At 34.7% G+C, this 19,156-nt stretch overlaps 1 protein-coding gene and 1 non-coding gene across 2 annotated transcripts; one reads left to right on the top strand and one right to left on the bottom strand.

Annotated features, from left to right (window-relative positions):
- Positions 1 to 2,893: 2,893 nt before the first annotated feature.
- LOC143238167 (uncharacterized) lies at positions 2,894 to 12,850 on the top strand. The gene is made up of 6 exons (XM_076478158.1): positions 2,894 to 3,101; positions 5,227 to 5,294; positions 7,481 to 7,582; positions 9,728 to 9,754; positions 11,339 to 11,812; positions 12,081 to 12,850. The coding sequence occupies exons 1-6, from the start codon at positions 2,984 to 2,986 to the stop codon at positions 12,102 to 12,104; spliced, it is 813 nt and encodes a 270-aa protein (XP_076334273.1). The 5' UTR covers positions 2,894 to 2,983; the 3' UTR covers positions 12,105 to 12,850.
- Positions 10,402 to 10,473, bottom strand: TRNAE-CUC (transfer RNA glutamic acid (anticodon CUC)). Its single transcript has one exon. It is a non-coding gene; the product is annotated as a tRNA-Glu (tRNA).
- Positions 12,851 to 19,156: the final 6,306 nt, after the last annotated feature.

Below are 19,156 nucleotides of genomic sequence, written 5' to 3'. Positions count from 1 at the left end.
ATTTGGTGGATCCACAATAAAGAAAAAATATCAGTGCCCACTGACCCTACATACCACTGAGCCCTACGAGGGGACGCACTGCAATGACAAACAAGGACATTAGAATTATGCCAGGGTTTCATGAGCACAATACCCAAACACCAGCATCAGACACAATGCCCACAAAATTCGGTGAGAACATAGTACTTGGTTGACCCTAGCCCAAGTGGACCAGCCGATTGACCATGGGAGGACACCCCAAGGCCATCCGTCAACAGTAAATCAAGGTCAAAGTGGTGTGTTAAGATTGCACCCTTCAACCACCAGGATCCTCTCTTCCCATTCACGAGCCGTCACCCACGACGAACACGTGTGTTCCCAGAAGAGTTAAGTTGAAATTACAGACCCTACTCTAGGAGGTCCCTTCATCACATACAGGAATCCACACCAAGGGGTGGCGCTCATTAGCGTGGTCTTAAAGTCCATGTGTTGAGTAAAGTGTCGACCAGGTTTAAAATAACAAAAACACATACTGCTTTATCTTCAAAATCTTACATAACGTGGTTGGTTAAGTCTTGTACAAAGATGATGGAATTAATTTAAAAATATATATAAGTTAACAAAACAAACTTTAAAAAGTTATATGACCAGTCATGGGCTGGTGGTTACGGCGATCGACTCGCAACCTGAGGGTCGCGAGTTCAAATCCCGTCTTTGGACATGCTTGCCCTTTCAGCCGTTGGTGTGATATTATGTGAAGTTCAATTCTATTGTTCGTCAGTAAATAGTAACCTACGAGTTGGCGATGGGTGATGCTGAGTAACTGATTTCCCTTTAATCTATCTCTTTAAAATTGGGGACGGAAAACACACATAGTCCGCAAACAGTTTTGCACAAAAATTAATACAAAACAAACCAACCATCTGTAACCCCTACGGCGATGTTGAGAAACCCACTTGTTGAGAAATTTATATGCAAAAACGGCTCGTTTGGGTTGAGAAAATATTTTACATAGAAGAGCGTTTCGACCTTCTTCGGTCATCGTCAGGTTCACAAAGAAAGAGGTAACTGACCGGAAGCTGACCACATGTTTGAAAGGGGTTGTGTAACTGTGTGTCGAAATGTAGAGGGCGGTATTAGATGTTTGAATATATAATTTTATTTATTTTATTATATTAATATAGGTATAAAGGCGTTCTTTTATATTGGTTTATTTTGGGTTTAAGTTGTTGTATAAGTAAGGCTTCTTTAATTTTGCCTTTGTTTATGTTTGTTTCTTTATTTAGTATTTGAGTGTTTTCTATGGTTATGTTGTGTTTATTTGACTTGCAGTGTTCGAAAACGTGTGAAGGTGACTTTTTATGTTCTTTGAATCTGGTTTCCATTTTTCTACTTGTTTTTCCAATATAGAAGTCGTGGCAGTTATCACATTGTATTTTATAAATAATGTTGGTGTGGTGTTTGTCAGTGTAGTTTTTACATAGTATAGATTTCAGTTTTGTGCCTGGTTTTTGAATAAATTTGGTATTAACTGGAATGTCATATTTTGTTACTAATTTTTGCCAAATGTTGGTTATTTGTTTGCTGATGTAATCCCTACGCTTAACAGCCATGTGAGAGATTCCAAACTTCATATATAGCCATCCGTAATTTACAACTGTTGAGAAAGGAGGGTTAAATTGTGAGCGACACCTACTGCTTAACACCACAAATAAACTCAGGGCTGGTGCAAAACGTGTTTATTTTAAGTTGCTAAGAAGACTCGATAAAAGCTATTTATCATGTTTAACAACTTAAATAAGAATGATCAAGTTCATCAACTTAAACTAGTTCACACCAAAACAGTTTAAATCAAGCAGCTGATGATATAAAGAACGTCTCAACAACTACTTCGTCTATCCTGTTCCATCCGGCAGGGAGAGTCCTGGTTAATTAAAAGGCCTCGTCGAAACTGGATATAGAATGGTGGACATCTTATTACATTCTGCTTTATTTTCAATAATTCTTACAACTACTACAGAAGGTTGAATTAAAAGAATTCCACTACCCTTAAAAATTAAAAAAAAATCTCGATCAGAATACACTAATGCTAATATAAATTTGCTAGAGACTGTGAAACTTCTATTGGATAGATTGTTTTATCTCCTTACGTTGGTGTATTCTAGCTACTAACGACATTTTCTACCATAATCCCAGTAACACACTCCAAGGTTTGGATTGTTTTGAATTTCGCGCAGAGCTACATGGGGCCATCTGCGCTAGCTGTCCCTAATTTAGCAGTGTGAGACTAGAAGGAAGGCAGCTAGTTATTACCACCCACCGCCAATTTTTGGGCTACTCTCTTACCAACGGACTGACCATAACATAATGATGAGCCTACGGCTAAAAGAGCGAGTATGTTTGGTGTGGCGGGGATTCAAACCCGTGACCCTCAGATTACGAGTTGAGCTAAATAACTTCCTGGCCATGGCGGCAATCTTTAAAATTTCTCTCTCTATTCTTAGGTATTACTACGCTGAGTTATGTTTGTTTTTCTTTTGAACAACAGACATTCGTCAGATTTTATCTAAAGCACTAAATTCTAAGCCTCGATTTCTACTCTCAATAGCATTTTCTGTTAATACTTTATAGCACAAAATAAATAAAATTACTGACGTCTATTTCTGAAACCTCTGCAGTGTAATAGAGTCTTAGTCTTAGGAGAATATTACCCTGTAATTCTTTGATTTTATTGTAAAAGAACATATTTACACATTAGTTAATGAAACCGTTAAAATATTTACAGTCAGTCTTGTTTGTAAAGTGCAAACATGTCCGTATATGGGTAAAAACGAAAGAAAAAGAAAGACGTGCTTATATCTTTACGATCGCTATTTAGAAGTGCCACATGATGTAACTTGAGAAGGCCAAAGTTTGCGTCGACGAAGCACGTGCTTGTAACTCGTCAGGTTCTAGGAGTATTTATGATGAGTTTCTAACTTCCTAAACATGTTTATGTCACAAAATGGTCGCTAAACGTCTGATATTCTTGGTGGTAGCTCTTTCAGCTCTGATCCCCACTGGAGTACTTTATCCGCTAGTTTGGTTACCCAGAACCAGTTTTGTGGAAGAAAACTTGTGTGGTAGGTACAGCTTCAAAATATATTATGAGCGTGTCTAGGCATATCTATAGGTTCCACTATATCCGCTGGTTTTCTTGTCTAAAGCTAGTTCTGTGGAACAAAATTTGTGTGGTAGGTACAGTTTTTAAATATATTAAGAAAATGTATAGATATGGAAAGATGCGTAAACTGTTAGCCCTAAAATTGGTCGAATGAATGCGGGGTATGTGAAAAATGAAAATAAAAAATGCCTGTAAGTTATAACATTTTATTTGTCCCTCGGCGGGTCGACCGCAAGTTTTTGGACTTACAACGCTGTTATTTTAGTTTCGATTCCCTGTCATGGACAAAAGGTCGATGGCTTATTGTGTAGTTTTGCACCAAAAACAAAACACATTCCAGCATTTCCATCGTCTTGTGAAATGCTACTTTTTCTTTCACGAAGTTTACACATTTTGTCACGAACTATTATGTACTTGTCATCAGTGTTATTACAAATTACGACCGCTATTTATCCTATTTACGCTTATCCCCTAAGTTGTGTTTTCTGGGTTGGATAACTAGTACTTCTGCCATAAAAATAAATAAACCGTGGTCAAGAACAAACAAATGGAATATGGAAAACTGTTCTATTTGACACATGTTAAAAGAAAATAGAATGGTTTAGTGATATGGTTAAAAAAACAGAACAAAAAGTAAAGTTAGTAGCACTGTTGATATAACAAATAATTACAGTTGTTACGTTTTGTAATTTATCTCGAGCGAGCCTCCGATTTATTATGTTCCGTATAACGATTCCAAAGAGCCACAAATTTTAATTAAACAGTTATTTACATTTCGATACATATCAAATTTATGATATTTGCCAATTAGATTGATATACACTATTTTCTTTCTTGACGCAAATATATTTTAACATACAAACAACAATACAATTTACAATAACGGTTATTACAAATAATGATTTATATACAGCACTTTTACAAACATGCAGACAATATTGAGCCTTATATCCTGTCTAGAACTGAATATTTTATCGACGATCCTGGTTCATGACGAGCAAATTAATTCTCAGTTGATATTGTTACACCTCGCTTAAACTAGCGCTGTCTTTTCTCGGCTGGCCTTACATCGGTAACAAATTGAATTTTTTCGTCGAAGATATTTAATATCGTCGTAAAAATAATAACGTCCGAAGTAATTCATTGAAGTTGAACAATTTGTAATGTTCAAAATCTATAAACGTTTCTGGTTCAATTCTGAGCTTTTCGATGAATAAGTGTTAATCACAATTATAGCTTCCGAAGCCTATAGCACACTAATTATAGCTGACCAGTAATAATAACGTCTTTTGGCGCTTTGGTTTATATAGTTTAAGGTGAGGTTCTCGAATGTTCAACAATGTTCGAAAACATGCTAACGTTTTCGTAAGACAAATATTGTTGACTCTTACTCTCAGGAATATTCTACAAATTTAGAAAACAGGCTGGACTTACGCAGCACACATCCAACAGCATACGTCACATTTAAAACTGAAACAAATGTAAAACGGTAACTCCGTTACACAATAATAATAGTGTTAGGAGAAAGGAAAAAAGTGACATACTGACAAGTTAAACATTAAAGAAGGAATGTTGAAGCACCAACACAATTAAAATGAAGAACAATAGATGTGAGATATCGTTAAAGAATAAACCAACAATCGCAGTCGCAACACTCTTAAAAAAGAAAATAATAAAGTTCTGTTTTTAATGAGGTAGTTGAAAACAATTTAAAAGTGATTTTAATAGTATGGTTAAAGAATAAAATAAAATATTTGTATTAATAAGACTGTTAAAAAGGGAACCATACGATAAAAAGGTAATTAGAATGGAAAAGTAGCTGATGAATAATGAACATTTGGATTAAAAACGTAGGTGAAAAATAAAGAACAGTTGGATCAGCAAAACTGATGAAGAATAATGGACAGTTAGATTAGTATAATAGCTGGAGAATAAAATACAATAATGTTTAAAAACTGTAACAACTCTAACTGTAGCTTGAGCTTCCATTAATTTTACAGTTACATGCTACATATTGTGTGTTTGTTTTCTTTAAAACAGGAATTAGCTATACAAATATTCGTCATGTTGATTGTGTTTTCCAGGTGCAGATATTGACAATGCTACAAAAATCGCTTTACTCCAGTGTATTATTGGAACATCTCCCCCATGGGTAAGTTTTAGGCTTACATAGTATAAAATTAAAACGGTAGACATTGATCGTATTTCTGAAAAATCTTCGTGATTTAATTATTTAGCACTAATAATTAAATACGTAAATGTAATTTGCTACAAAATATCTGTGCTGAGATACCCTACGAAAGAAATAACTAGAACTTCGCCCATACATATATATTAGTGTTTTAAAAGGGATTAGACCAAAAATTAGGAACTCAACTTTGAACTGATTGAGATTTTTTAAAATTATTTACCGTTTCTATTCTTTGTGTGGCAAAAATTATCGTAATTAAATGAGAGTATTTCCTAGAACGTAACCATAATTTGGTCACAATTAAAGCAATATTAAATCACACATATATATATATATATATAAGAGAATCAAACAGTCAGTTCACGTACATAAAACTGGCAGGATCCTCATGAATCTTTTAAAATAACATCCTGTCAGCATATTACAAAGTAATTAGCTCGTAGCAGTACTGTTAATCTAAGCCCAAAACTTCGCAAAAATAGGTGATATAAAACATTGCCCATGATTCAGGTTAGTTTTTGTGGTTCTTTCAGCTTACGAATCGCGTGTTTTCATTTTACGATCCATTTTACTATTATAAATCAAAAAATTGATAAACGAAGCTCCTCACACAAACACATATGTGGAATATTATTTGTTAGAACACAGACGAGTTTGAGGCGTATGTATGCAGAGGAAGTTGCACATATCAAACATTTCCGGGTTTCGTGATTCATCCATCACTTGCAGAGCAGTCCATATATTTGGAAGGGTCTGTGACTCAATTTAGCCGACAATGTAGCGGGCTCTGAATAAAAACGCAATCGCCATATCCGGACATTTTTAAACGGCAAAAGTATAGATGAAGGTAGCAAATAGAATACATATTATAAACAAAACAACACAGAACAATCACATACCCACACATATCGGGTTTGTTAGATTGTATCATGTTTCGATTTTTTTAACCACCGTGTTTCCTTCCATAGTGGGAAAAGGACATATAAATTATTCAGCGTCTGTCCTGCAAAAGTGGGTTTTCTCTGGCTACTCAAGGTCCCATAACATCCCTCAAATATGCTTAAATATGCTTCCATCTATGGATGACTTAATCTTTGTAAATAATAATTTAACATATTTAGAATTTAAATATTATTCTAAAAACAATACATGCTGGAACTGGTGTTTTTAGTCATGGTCTGGGTCTGTACATAATATCTTCACGCGGAATGATATCACCAGCCATGTTGAACAAGAATTCCTTCAACGCCAAGAGCTTCTTTGCAGCTTTCTGAAAATTAACATGATTATAAGAAATACATTCAAGTAAGGAAAACAAACACAACTGAAAAAAATAATTCACACACGGGGTTGAATGGTAGCGATTGCTCCTAAACACCCTTACTGGGAAGACTAGGCAACTATTAAGTTGTTTTCTCTTCCTTCAAACAAACATGTTCGCCCTTTCAGTTGTGAGGGCGTTATAATATCATGGTCAATCCCAATATTTCTTCGTAAAAGAGAAGCCCAAGAGTTGGCTGTCTAGTTGCATTCCCTCTAGTCTTACATTGCTAAATTAGAGACGGCTAACGCACATTGCTCTCGTGTTGCTTTGTGTGAAATTAAAAACATACAAACAAACAATCCTTCAAACACAACTCCTGCCACGTTAAGTTCGTTTGTTTTTTTATATGAAGATAAATAACTAAAAAAATCGTCGGCATGTATCGCATGATTCACTTAGGAATTTTATATTTTGCCAAAGACTTGCCGAATTTGGATAAACATTCACAGCAACAAAGAAGTTTATCTTTCTTTCAAGATCCCCCCCAATAAAAAAAGACGGGGACAATTTTGGGATATAATTCACCGAAAATTAGATATGTGGTGACAAATGGAATGTTGTAGTGATATCGCGCACCCCACCCTCACCTTGCTAAGTTCATGATCACCTGATTGAGATTTCAGTCGACAGAAACACCCACCTACCTTTACCCGTCATAATAAGCTTGTAATTTGTTTTTCCTTTATAAATAATCATAAGTTTGTTGTTAGTGCTACTTTTTAAAATTTAGTTGCTTTTTTCATAGTTCACTGGTGTAATAATTTGTGTATTTGTCATAATACTTTGTAGAATTTTTAAAAAAAAACTTTATTATTTGATCCAGATGGAACAAACAAGAAGAAACTGCCACAACCAAACACAAGATGGCGCGTCGGACGAAGAATATATAGAACTTCTGTGCAATGACCAACAACTAAGCTGTGACGTAAGTGCCGGAAGGTTGTTTTCAAATTAATACTCCAAATTAGATTTTATTACATTTTTAAAATTAGTATCAATTTTTTTTTCAAAGAAAAAGAGCGACGTTAAGCAATACGTTGCACGTGGATAGAATTTCGCCCAAACCTACATAAAACTTAACTGTGCGTAACCTAAAGTTTGAACTGATAAATCAGAAAAAGGCAGATAGTAGACAACGCTCGCCGCGTACTCCACTTTGGTGTAATAGCAGGAATTAAGCATCGCTCAGAGACACAAAGTCCGGTATTACAGCAACGGGACGCGAGCCTTGAATTCTCAGATTTGTAGTCCAGATACAGTAACAACCAGGCTATGCCCGATCCAATAGAAGGCAATACTTGGGTCATAAGATTGTAAAATTATAGTGATAGTAACTGGTAGAACTAGTCGTTCCACGCGACATCTTTCAACAACTGTGTTTCTAAGGGTTTTGGTGGCTGCTAACTTATCACACGTGCGTGGGTAATATCACGATTCACAATATGCGGGTCGATGGATTGAAACCGATCGCTGAATAAACTCGCGAAATTTCAAAGCAATAAGGAGCTAACAATAATTTAAGCTATATTATTATATGGTTTGTTTTAAATTTCTTGCGACGCTAGCCGCCCTTAATTTAAAAGTGTAAGACTAGATGGAAGGCAGCTAGTCATCACCACCCACCGCCAACTCTTTTACCAACTAATAGTGGGATTGACCGTAACATTATAACGCCTCCACGGCTGAAAGGGCAAGCCTGTTTGGTGTGACGGGAATTCGAACCTGCGACCCTCGGATTACGAATCGAGTGCCCTAGCCACCTGGCCATGCCGGGCCTACATTATTGTTACTCATTCTTTTATTTTATAAGTGTTCAGTGAGAATAATGTATAATACTGTTCCAAGCTAGGCCATTATTGAAAATAATTAAACGTTTACATATTTTTTGGGGGGTAGGGTATAGAGGAAGTTATTGACTGGAATTTTCTTGAAAATATAGGAAACAAACTGAACAAAATTTAAAATGCTAAATATTGTTCTCATTTAGAGAGTTTGTTCGAATAAACTCTGAGTAGAGCAATGACTACAGAGTTGTCACGTTTGGTGTCAGTTTGTTCAATTTTGTGAATAAAACAGGTTAAGAAGAGCAAAATACGTACGTCAAAAAAAATCTAGTGAAATCTTGTGCTACCATCTACCGTCTGTTTTTAACAACAACAACAACCCAATAATAGAAATCGGAAATCATTACAACAATATTATTTCTATTACGCCTTGTTTTGTGTATACTGCTGCCGATGAGGCCTTTCACAAATACCAGAGCTCACCAGGCCGGCTTGGTTACTTACTGCAAGCAGTCTTACTTGAAACGCTATAATACAATATGCTACTGAGGTTTTCCGAGAATAACATGAATTAACTTATTAACAATCTTATTGTGATATACTACTATTTAATGTTATGTTCCATATTCGAAGTCATTGAACAGTAAAATATCTGAAGCTGACATCTACTCTACAACTTTTCAGGAATATATTCTCAAAAGTCTAAGGTTTAATTCAAAATTCATGCTCTACATCTGCTTTTACTTTCTTTTTTTTTATTTATCTGATCAAATAAAAAGCAAAGCCTAAAATTAAAACTGTGGTTTTATTCTGGATTTCGAGCAAAGCTACACGAGGACTATATGTGCTAACTATCTCATAACTTAGCAATGATAGAATAGCTAGTAGGCAGCAAGTCATCACCATCCACGAACAGCTCGAGCTACTCCTTTACCAATTAATAATTAGATTGACAGTCACTTATAAACCCTCCCCACGCCTAAAACGGCGAACATGTTTGGTTTAATGGGGATTCGAACCCGCAGAATGAGAATCGAGCGTCCTAATTAGAAGGTCTCAATTCCTAACGAGATAAGCGCGCAAAGTGAAATTGAGTTAAAAGTTTAGACTAAGAGAGAACTGGTTAGACGAGGACTAACCACGTCTACGTTTTGTTTCTGTTAAATCATTAATTGATAGGTATCTTAAGATTCGTCTCTGTCGTTCCGATAACGGTCATACTTTTATGAACATTTTAAAATGTTAGTTTTCTTTAAGTGACATTTTTGTACGTAATTTTTTTTCAGCTTGAAGACTGTCAATTGAAAATCATGGTAAGTAAACACATTATACTTTTATTACGTTACAGAATTTCAAAAACTCGAATTTGATAAAAATAAAAATTTTTAGCTAGTGTTAACATTTATTCTTACATACACAAAAGAAACAGGAGTTTCTTACACTTTTATTTTTTAAAAAACAACAAAATTTGCCTGAAAAAGGCTTTTTTGTTTTTTTAATTTCGCGCAAAACTACACGAGAGCTATCTATGCTAGCTGTTCTTAATTTACAAACTTAAATAATACTCCATGTGCCAGCTAATACCAGACTTATCACGTGATTTCAGCCATATAATCTAGGCCTTTAGTTATATCATGGGTAAAAGCAAGGATCTTTTAAAGGGTTTGTTTTGTTTGTTTTTGAATTTCGCGCAAAGCTGCTCGAGGGCTATCTGTGCTAGCCATGCCTAATTTAGCAGTGTAAGACTAGAGGGAAGGCAGCTAGTCATCACCAATCACCACCCACCGCCAACTCTTGGGCTACTCTTTTTAGCAACGAAGTGGGATTGACCGCAAAATTATAACGCCCCCACGGCTGAAAGGGCGAGCATGTTTGGTGCGACGGGGATGCGAATCCGCAACCCTCGGATTACGAGTCGCACGCCTTAACACGCTTGGCCATGCCGGGCCCAAAACTTTCATTCCCATGCCGGGAACTGAACCCGGGCCTCCTGGGTGAGAGCCAGGTATCTTAGCCACTAGACCATATGGGACTTTTAAAGGGGCATGGCAGTTGGTGACCATCTTGAAAAATCATTTTCAGGAAAGAGCGCTTCGTTGACGAACATAAGCAACATCCGAGAAGGAATGTGTCTGCTACATGTTTATTATAGATATATCATGTTATAAGATAAATCGTTGCTCATTTATCAAAGAGAAATACATTCGGATGTGCATGTAAGGGTAACGTATATCCCACTATAATGATCAGGACTTGAACCTTTTCGCCCAACCATTTGAAGGATATTACAAAACTTACAGTTGACAATCGATCCAACACACATTTATCTGAGATTTAAACAGGAGAGTACAGCTCAATTTGTATTCACAGCCCATAATAATAAACAAAAATCAATATTACGGATGAAACTGCACTTAATCTTACTTTTGTTGTTTCAAAAATACATGTTTCTTTTGCTAAAACTGAAGTGATGAAATAATGAACCCATAAAAGCCATTAAGCTACATCTTCTGGAACATTCTTCTCGCAGGGTTTGAACCTTTATTTTGTTTTTTAAAAAAGCAAATAACTTTGAAAGTGTACCTGAACGTTGTTACTAATTTCTACCTTTACAAACAAGGGCTCTTCCAAGACGATAATACACCCAGAAAGTAGTTACCTTCCTTAATCAGAAGAATTACTACAACCTAATCAAATGGAATACCTTTGAAATAAATCTGAATGTTAACTTTGCAGTTGTATTACTCTGCCAATAGTTGTAAACTGTACCCTAGTCTTTCATAGTCTGTGAAGCATCAGTTCCAAGTGAATGATAATAAATACAGTTTAATACTGGTGGCGGTGGGTTTTAATGGTGACCACACGATGTAAGTAAAACAACTATTTTCTACTTCTAGGATTATGAATTTAAACCGTGGACTAAAAGAACAAATAGGCCGTTAAACCCAACAAGATGGGCAGAACAATGGCCTCTTAGAGGACGAAGTAGATGGAATCACCACTCCCAAAACAGGGACAAGTTGAGTGGAGCACGACAAAGTTATCGATTCCATGACATGAACAGACCATGGGGATGGCGGCAGAAACAGAAAACATTACCCTGGCAATGGCAATACAGTAGAGAAATAGGGCAATTTGCACCAAGGAGACTGCAAACAGAACACCCTTCTTCCTGGAGAAGGAATAATGAGAGGCTAATGACTCCAAATCTTTGGATGTCAAGACACAGGAGATTCAAACGACATATGGGGTGGTTTAACTGGTCACCTTTTAGTCATCATGGTCCGAGAATGTTGGAGAGACAAAGATGGAAAAGTTGGTCAATTTGTCCTTTCGCTGGATTCAACGATTTTGACCTTTACAATGCATGGGTAAGTTCTACTATGTATATATATATATATTAAGATAACGAAATAAAGACACAATTTTGTCTACTGGAAGTCGAATATATGTATGGTATGTATATATCTATATGTCAATAATTCCACAACTAAGTCAATATCAAAGATTTGAGCTAAAACATACTAACTGAATAATGCTTATTGTTTTAATATTTTTATTGTATCAACCATAGCCTGTGACTACTTTTGAGTCAACACAAACTAGTAACGAAAATGTAATTTTTCATTTATTTTTCAGCTCTGCATTCATTCTGCAGTATGAGAATTTGTGAATCAACGATTTTTTTCAAATAATTCTAATCTTTTGTTGTATATAGTATATTATCTTAAATACTGACGCTCAAAATTAGTTGTTTATCTATAACTGTGAGTGTGTGTGCGTGCGTACATATTTATATTAGGTTGAGGAATAATTCGTGAGCGTTTTTAAATAATTTCATTCAAGCATTACATGCAAGACTATACAATACTTCAATGCATGAACACATTACACCCAAAACATTTATTATGATACTTTATTTCATGTAATACCTAGGTATATAGTATGCATTGTTTTAAACGAAATTGCAAGAAATTAAATGCGAAAAGCAGATGGTGTCGAAAATGCTCGATTTTGTCCACTTGACAGTCCATTTAATGAGCTGAAAATGAAAGCAAAAATTAAAGACATATGAAAATCAAACACACCATCTATTAGAGCAAAAAATTATCTACCAAATGACATGAAATATTTTGCGAAAGCGTTTCATTTATGAATATATTTGTTTAACTTGAAAAAACGCTCACGAATTATTCCTCAACCCAATATATAAATACTTACTCAAGTTCAGACATTTAACGTGTTTGTAATGTAAAGAAAGACTGTCATGCAACTCGACTGATGTCGAACGCAATTTTTCTTCAAAATTATATTTTAATGAATTTTCACCACAAGAATAGCTTAAACTGAGTATATGTGAATATATTAAATGTACTGAATTATCAAAAATAAAAACTATTAAACTGGAACTTTGTATGTTTTCTCAGAAGTACGTAAAAGAAATGCAATCGACTTCATAATGTAACTACGGTTTCTATAGTGCTGCGATTAGTTCCAATAGGTGACTGTAACTTGTTGGTGATAAATTTCAACAATAAATGAACAGACAGCACATAATCCACTTGTTTTAAAATAATATTTTTTTAAACAACTCAAATGTATCTACGAAAAATATTCACACTAGGGGTTATCACAGTTATATATAGAGCTTTCAATAATTTTCTGTTTTTAGTTAGACACCACACAGGTAGGTTCAATTTCTTTAGAACACCTTTTGACAAAACAAATTATTCTTCTCTACTTACTTATTCCAGTATAATCAGTGGTAAAATTATTTACGTTATCCCATGATTGCATGTGTATTCAAAGCTTCAAGTAATCCTCTTCTTTTTCAAAAATTTGTACAGTCTGGTTCCTTTATTTTAGATCTCAGCATGGCTAGGTGGTTAAGGCACTCAACTCGTAATTCGAGGGTCGCGGATTCGAATCCCCGTCACACCAAACATGCTCACCCTTTCAGCCGAAGGGGCGTTATAATTTGAAAGTCCCACTATTCTTTGGTAAAGGAGTAGCCCAAGAGTTGGCAGTGGGTGGTAATGACTAGCTGCCTCCCTCTAATACTGTACATACTTTAATACTAATATATTGAGTGTGTACTAACTATGATACTGTACACACTTTAATACTAATGTACTGGGCATGCACTGACTATGATACTGTACATACTCTAATTCTGACTATAGAAGCACATTTTAACCACAATACTACTCTGAAGTAACAACATAAACAACAACGATTCTTATTGTACACTTTTGAAATAACTTATTTAGTATGAGTACACCTGTAGGATTGCTTTTATGTACAATATATATACAGTTGTTCATTATTACATAATCTCAAAGTTTTAAAGGCATGAGGAAGAATGAGCAAGACTGTTCCAGTTGTTTAAGGGTTCTAGTAAACTGTCACACATTTAGAAATATAGTTTTGATAGATTATCAAATGCCAGAAAAAGACACAAGCATCTATAGTTACTACCAGTATGTTTGTGTTCCCTAAGACTAACTAAACATGTTTTAAAAAAATAACGTAAGCCTTCTGCAATAACTTGAAAGAACAATTCACGTTGTATTCTGTACCAGAATATAATAGTTACAATGTTATGTAATTACATATAACTACTGTAATTATGATAGCTTCCAACTTCTCCAACCTACAACTCCACATATAAATTGCGTTATTAGGGCTAAAAGTAGTGATTTTAGTTATAATGACTCTATTCTGTTTAGCATGAGATTTCAGACCTTGGCTTGTGTAGATGAAGAAGTATTGGAAATAATGAAAACAAAAGGGTTAAAGAGATCATGCATGATAAGCGTAGAGAAGTAATAGTTATAAGGTAGCTTTCTGACAAAGGTTGTGTATAGGATGGCCTGGAAGTAGATAAGGAGAAAGGAATTAGATTATGGTATTCAGGAGCACAGGTGGGAAACGTTACTGACAGAGCAGGAGATATAATAAGGAGGGCTAGCAACAACTGAATGTTTGTGGTGCATGTAGGGGCTAATGATTTATGGAAAATTAGTTCAGAGAAGCTAATTAATAGATATAAGGGATTGATAGAGGTATTTAAATTTAAAAAAGACCATAACTTTATCTTGTCAGGGATACTGTCTAGAATTAATTGTGTGGATGAAATTATAAGTAGGTCACTGGGACTAAATGCTAGACTTAGAATAGTATGTAAGGATGAGCAGAATGGCTGATTGAACTTATGGGATCAGTTCAGTGGATGAAATTTTTGGACAGATGGTTTACATTTAAATGACGTAAGGGCTGGTTTGTTTGCTGAGGCTACTAACTTAGCTGTGAGGGAAGTTTTGAATTAGACTAGACAGTGGTGAGGGTCAGGAAGAATTAACTGCAAAGCAAATAAGAGGCAAAAAAATGTTTAGCATAGAAAATGATACAGAAGTAGTTGTAATAATAGGTTTAATTGTTACTATTGTAGGCCCGGCATGGCCTAGCGCGTAAGGCGTGCGACTCGTAATCCGGGGGTCGCGGGTTCGTGCCCGCGTCGCGCTAAACATGCTCGCCCTCCCAGCCGTGGGGGTGTATAATGTGACGGTCAATCCCACTATTCGTTGGTAAAGAGTAGCCCAAGAGTTGGCGGTGGGTGGTGATGACTAGCTGCCTTCCCTCTAGTCTTACACTGCTAAATTAGGGACGGCTAGCACAGATAGCCCTCGAGTAGCTTTGTGCGAAATTTCCAAACAAACAAACAAAATGTTACTATTGTAATGTTAGAAGTATAAAAAATAAAACATAAGTTGAGAGCACTGGTAGGAATGGAGGATTTTGATGCAATGGGAATAACTGAAACATGGTTAATGTATGTGATTCTGATGTCAGATATTTTTTTGGAATAGAAAGTTATAGGTTTATAGGAATATAGTATTAAAGAAGGTGGAGAGGAATGTCTTTATATGTAAAATGTGAATTATGTCCTCTTGAAGTTGAAAATATCAAAAGTAATAACAAGGAGGTTGAATCCAATTGGGTTTCTATTATTGGATATACAGCAAACAGGCTTTTACCAGGAATTTGTTACAGTCCACCAGATGTCACTGTTGAAATTAAGAAGAAACTTTACAATGAGATTAAGATTTCAGCTGTTAAGGAAGTCATAACAATGGGTAATTTTAATTTCAGGCATATAGATTGAAAATGTTAGAGTCAAACCATGAGGGAGAAAGGTTTCTGGAAATTGTTAAAGATTGATTTCTTTGCCAATTAATCAAGGAATCTATTAGAAACAATGCTATTTTAGATTTATTATTAACTTCAAATATGGGAATGACTGAGAGGGTGGAAACTGGGGAACATCTAGGTGCCAGTGAAGAATGCTTTATTAATGCATATTATTTATGCAACTGAGTTATTTGGAAGCACTGAGTAGATGCAGAAAATTCTTAAGAATAAAGTTTCAAATATCCAAGATAAATATATTCCTCATAGAAAGAAAAGAGTAGCTGCAAGTAAAAACACAGGTTGGCTCACAAAGTGTATAAATGATAAAATGAAAGAAAATATAAATTTAAGAAATTTAAATTGACTGGTATGATGGGAGATTTATAAGATTATAGAAGATCAAAAAGTTGGTGAGGCAATAAATTAGGGCATCAAAAATGATACACGATGAAAAGTTGGCTGAAAATTAAAAATGAACAGAAAGAACATACAAAAATATAGACTGAGCACAAGATGGTTAAAACTATAGTTACAGAACAAATGTACATTTTTAATTATTAAAGAAACATTTTAGAAACAAGAACCAGTATGTCATTAGAAAACATACTTTCAACAACTGATATTACTCTAACTACTTAAATAAAACAAGGTTTCAATGTTGACTTGAATATTTCTGTATTAAAATGAGATTGGGGAGGATGCGAACCCATGACTCAGCTCATTAGACAAATGTTGATGATAATGAAGCTACTTCATATCAAAACCTACAAATACCAATTCCTACCACAGGATTTACTAAGGTCAGAATTTGAAATTACTTTTGAACTATGCCATTTGGAAAAAAATCTCAAAGTCTATTCACTGCCTTTTTATTCCTTATCATTTGACTGGTACAGCCAAAATTTAATTACCATTTAAATGAAAGCTAGTTTTTGGCACTTGAGATGAGTATGGGTTCAAAACCTCTTACCTCATTTTCACCTTTCAGAAAAAAAATTAATCTTAAGAGAATGATGTTTATTTTTCCAAAAATTTCTTTGAAAAAAAAATGTTAACATGGAACATATAACAACAGGTGACTTGGACATTAATCCACAAATATGTAATACGATAACTTCCTTAAAACAAGGTATCAAATAAACAAACACAAATATGGACTACTTAATATTGTGTACATATGTTGAATATCAATCTACAAATATGTAACACAATAGCTTACCTGAAACAGGGTATCAGATAAACAAATCCAAATGTAGACTACTTAAGTTTATGTCAGCATGTAACTTTATTTATTGTTGACCAAAAAGATACATGGTGGGCATCAAAAACTGATTTTTAGCATTATAAATCCTAAGAGTTACTACCACTTAAGTTACAGGGGAGGGTAAACAATCACAAATATGGAATTATTAAGGTTATGTTTGTTCCAGTAGATCATAAGGTTCAATATAAAAGGAGTGCTTGTTTTGAATTTTACATAAAGTTACAAGACGGCTATCTGTGTTAGCCATTCTTAATTTAAAAGTGATAGACTAGAATGAAGGTAGCTAGTCAAAACAACCCACCATTAACTTTTGGGTTATCTTTTATGATGAATAAGGGAATTAAGCATCACATTACAATGCCCAATCACTGTTCAGTAATGGGTATTCAAACTTATAACCCTAATAAGATGGTCAGTTGAGAACCCTAATTGCTGTGTCCAAATGTAAAAGGAAAAATATTTGTGAAGGATTTTAATGTTCCTTACACAACATAAGCTAACTTTTGGTATTTTTTTGCTTTCTATTTACAGGTTCTGTAGTATCTTTAAAGTTCTAACAGATGTACCCTAAACCTGTTACAATGTAAAACATATTTAACATTTTAGAGATTACTCAAACTATACAGTTTTATTCACAGTGAAGCTTTACTGATTAGCCACAGAAACATCTTCATGGACAATAAGAGAAGGTATGCCAAATATCATACAGTAGCTTTCTACATAACAACTGCATTTACACTACAATATGACATAAAAAATACAATTTGAAGTAAATTAAAGGTTTTGAAATTAATTTAATATTTCTGTAATTAACTTACGACAGACCAGTTTTTGTTGTGTTTCTGAATTCATTTTTCTTATACTACTTCTATACTAATTTTGTACAGCTTCCTTTATTATTATTGTTTTGTTAAAAATTAGTTACTCTGTTTGTAATTTTTAGTTTTTCTATTTGTTGAAGCTTAAGAAATAGCCTAAAGTTTTAAAATTTCAGTAATGCTATTTAAGTGAACACAGCATCATAATCAGTCAAAGTTTGAACATCTAAATTGGGTATGTACAGGCATTAATAATTAAATATAAGTTCATTTAATAACAAGAGGTTTGACACGATACTTAATACAAAGTTATTCTGAGTTCTCCAACTCTGATCTAGTTTGAGAAAGAAAGAGACTGGGCAAAAATGTACAAAAACACAATCTTTCTTCAAACTCTCAGATACAACCTAATTACTGCAGTGGTAGCCTAAGGGATGTCTTGAAGTCATGACCTTCCTTATGCTTCAATGGTGCGATCAACAGTGACAAAGAGGTGCATGTGTATGCATATAATGTGATATATGCAGAACAAAGTATAGCACCTGTACTTATAGTCATTTTTCTGAACTAGCTTACTAACTTAACATGTTTAATTAGAATTAATTAATTCTAGAGGTTAAAGAAAGAAAGGACTTAACATTAAGTTACCAAACTGAGGGATTGACTTTGATCGATATATACCTGACTAGTATCATATATCATATTATATAGGACCAGGCATGAGAGGATGGTTTATAACTGCCTACATTTGTGATGGTTAGTCTGCAAAGAGTGGAATTTTGGACAATGACAAGAGTATAAAGAATAGAAAAGGTGAAACTTCCATGAGACTGTGCATGATAGGAAGCCAAGGACAAGAAATCAAAATGATAACTGATGAAGAGCTGCAGCAGCTCGAAATGCCAACATATAAGAAATACCAAAAAAAAAACACATTGTAAAGAAAAGGTGCAAGAGAGAAGCCCTGGAAAAGAGGTAACCTGGTGAATGACACTCTAGAGAAAAGGTGACTAGGACAATTGTAAGAAAACCAATGGCAAGGTGGTAAACCAGCACATGCAAGTTTCCCTAGTGATCTGATAGAATTGTGATGGAAAGACCACAAATAAAAATGAAACAAAGAATGAACAGAAAGGTGGGTATAAGATGAAAATGAGTAAATAGATTGAAAGGAAGTACAAAAAGGTAAGCCCTAAATTAAAAAAAGTTTTAGGTGAAGAAAGATCATGCTACAAAGGAGCCTGAGAATCAGCAAAAAATTATTAAAGAAAAATAAAAGACAAACCTGTGAAATCCAAACAGTGATGGATGAAGATGGGACTATCTGATCCATGCTGGGAAGGGGAAATGAGAAGTAAAAGTAAGCTTGGAAACAAAAGTGGTGAAGAACCACTAACAAGATGTGAAACAGATTGAACTGAAGTAACAGAAGCAGGTGATCA

Source organism: Tachypleus tridentatus, chromosome 13 (genome assembly GCF_004210375.1).
Source record: "Tachypleus tridentatus isolate NWPU-2018 chromosome 13, ASM421037v1, whole genome shotgun sequence".
In the NCBI taxonomy this organism is placed as follows: Eukaryota; Metazoa; Arthropoda; class Merostomata; order Xiphosura; family Limulidae; genus Tachypleus; species Tachypleus tridentatus.
The sequence above is the reverse complement of the archived record's forward strand: the minus strand, read 5'-3'. Positions and strand labels throughout refer to the sequence as shown.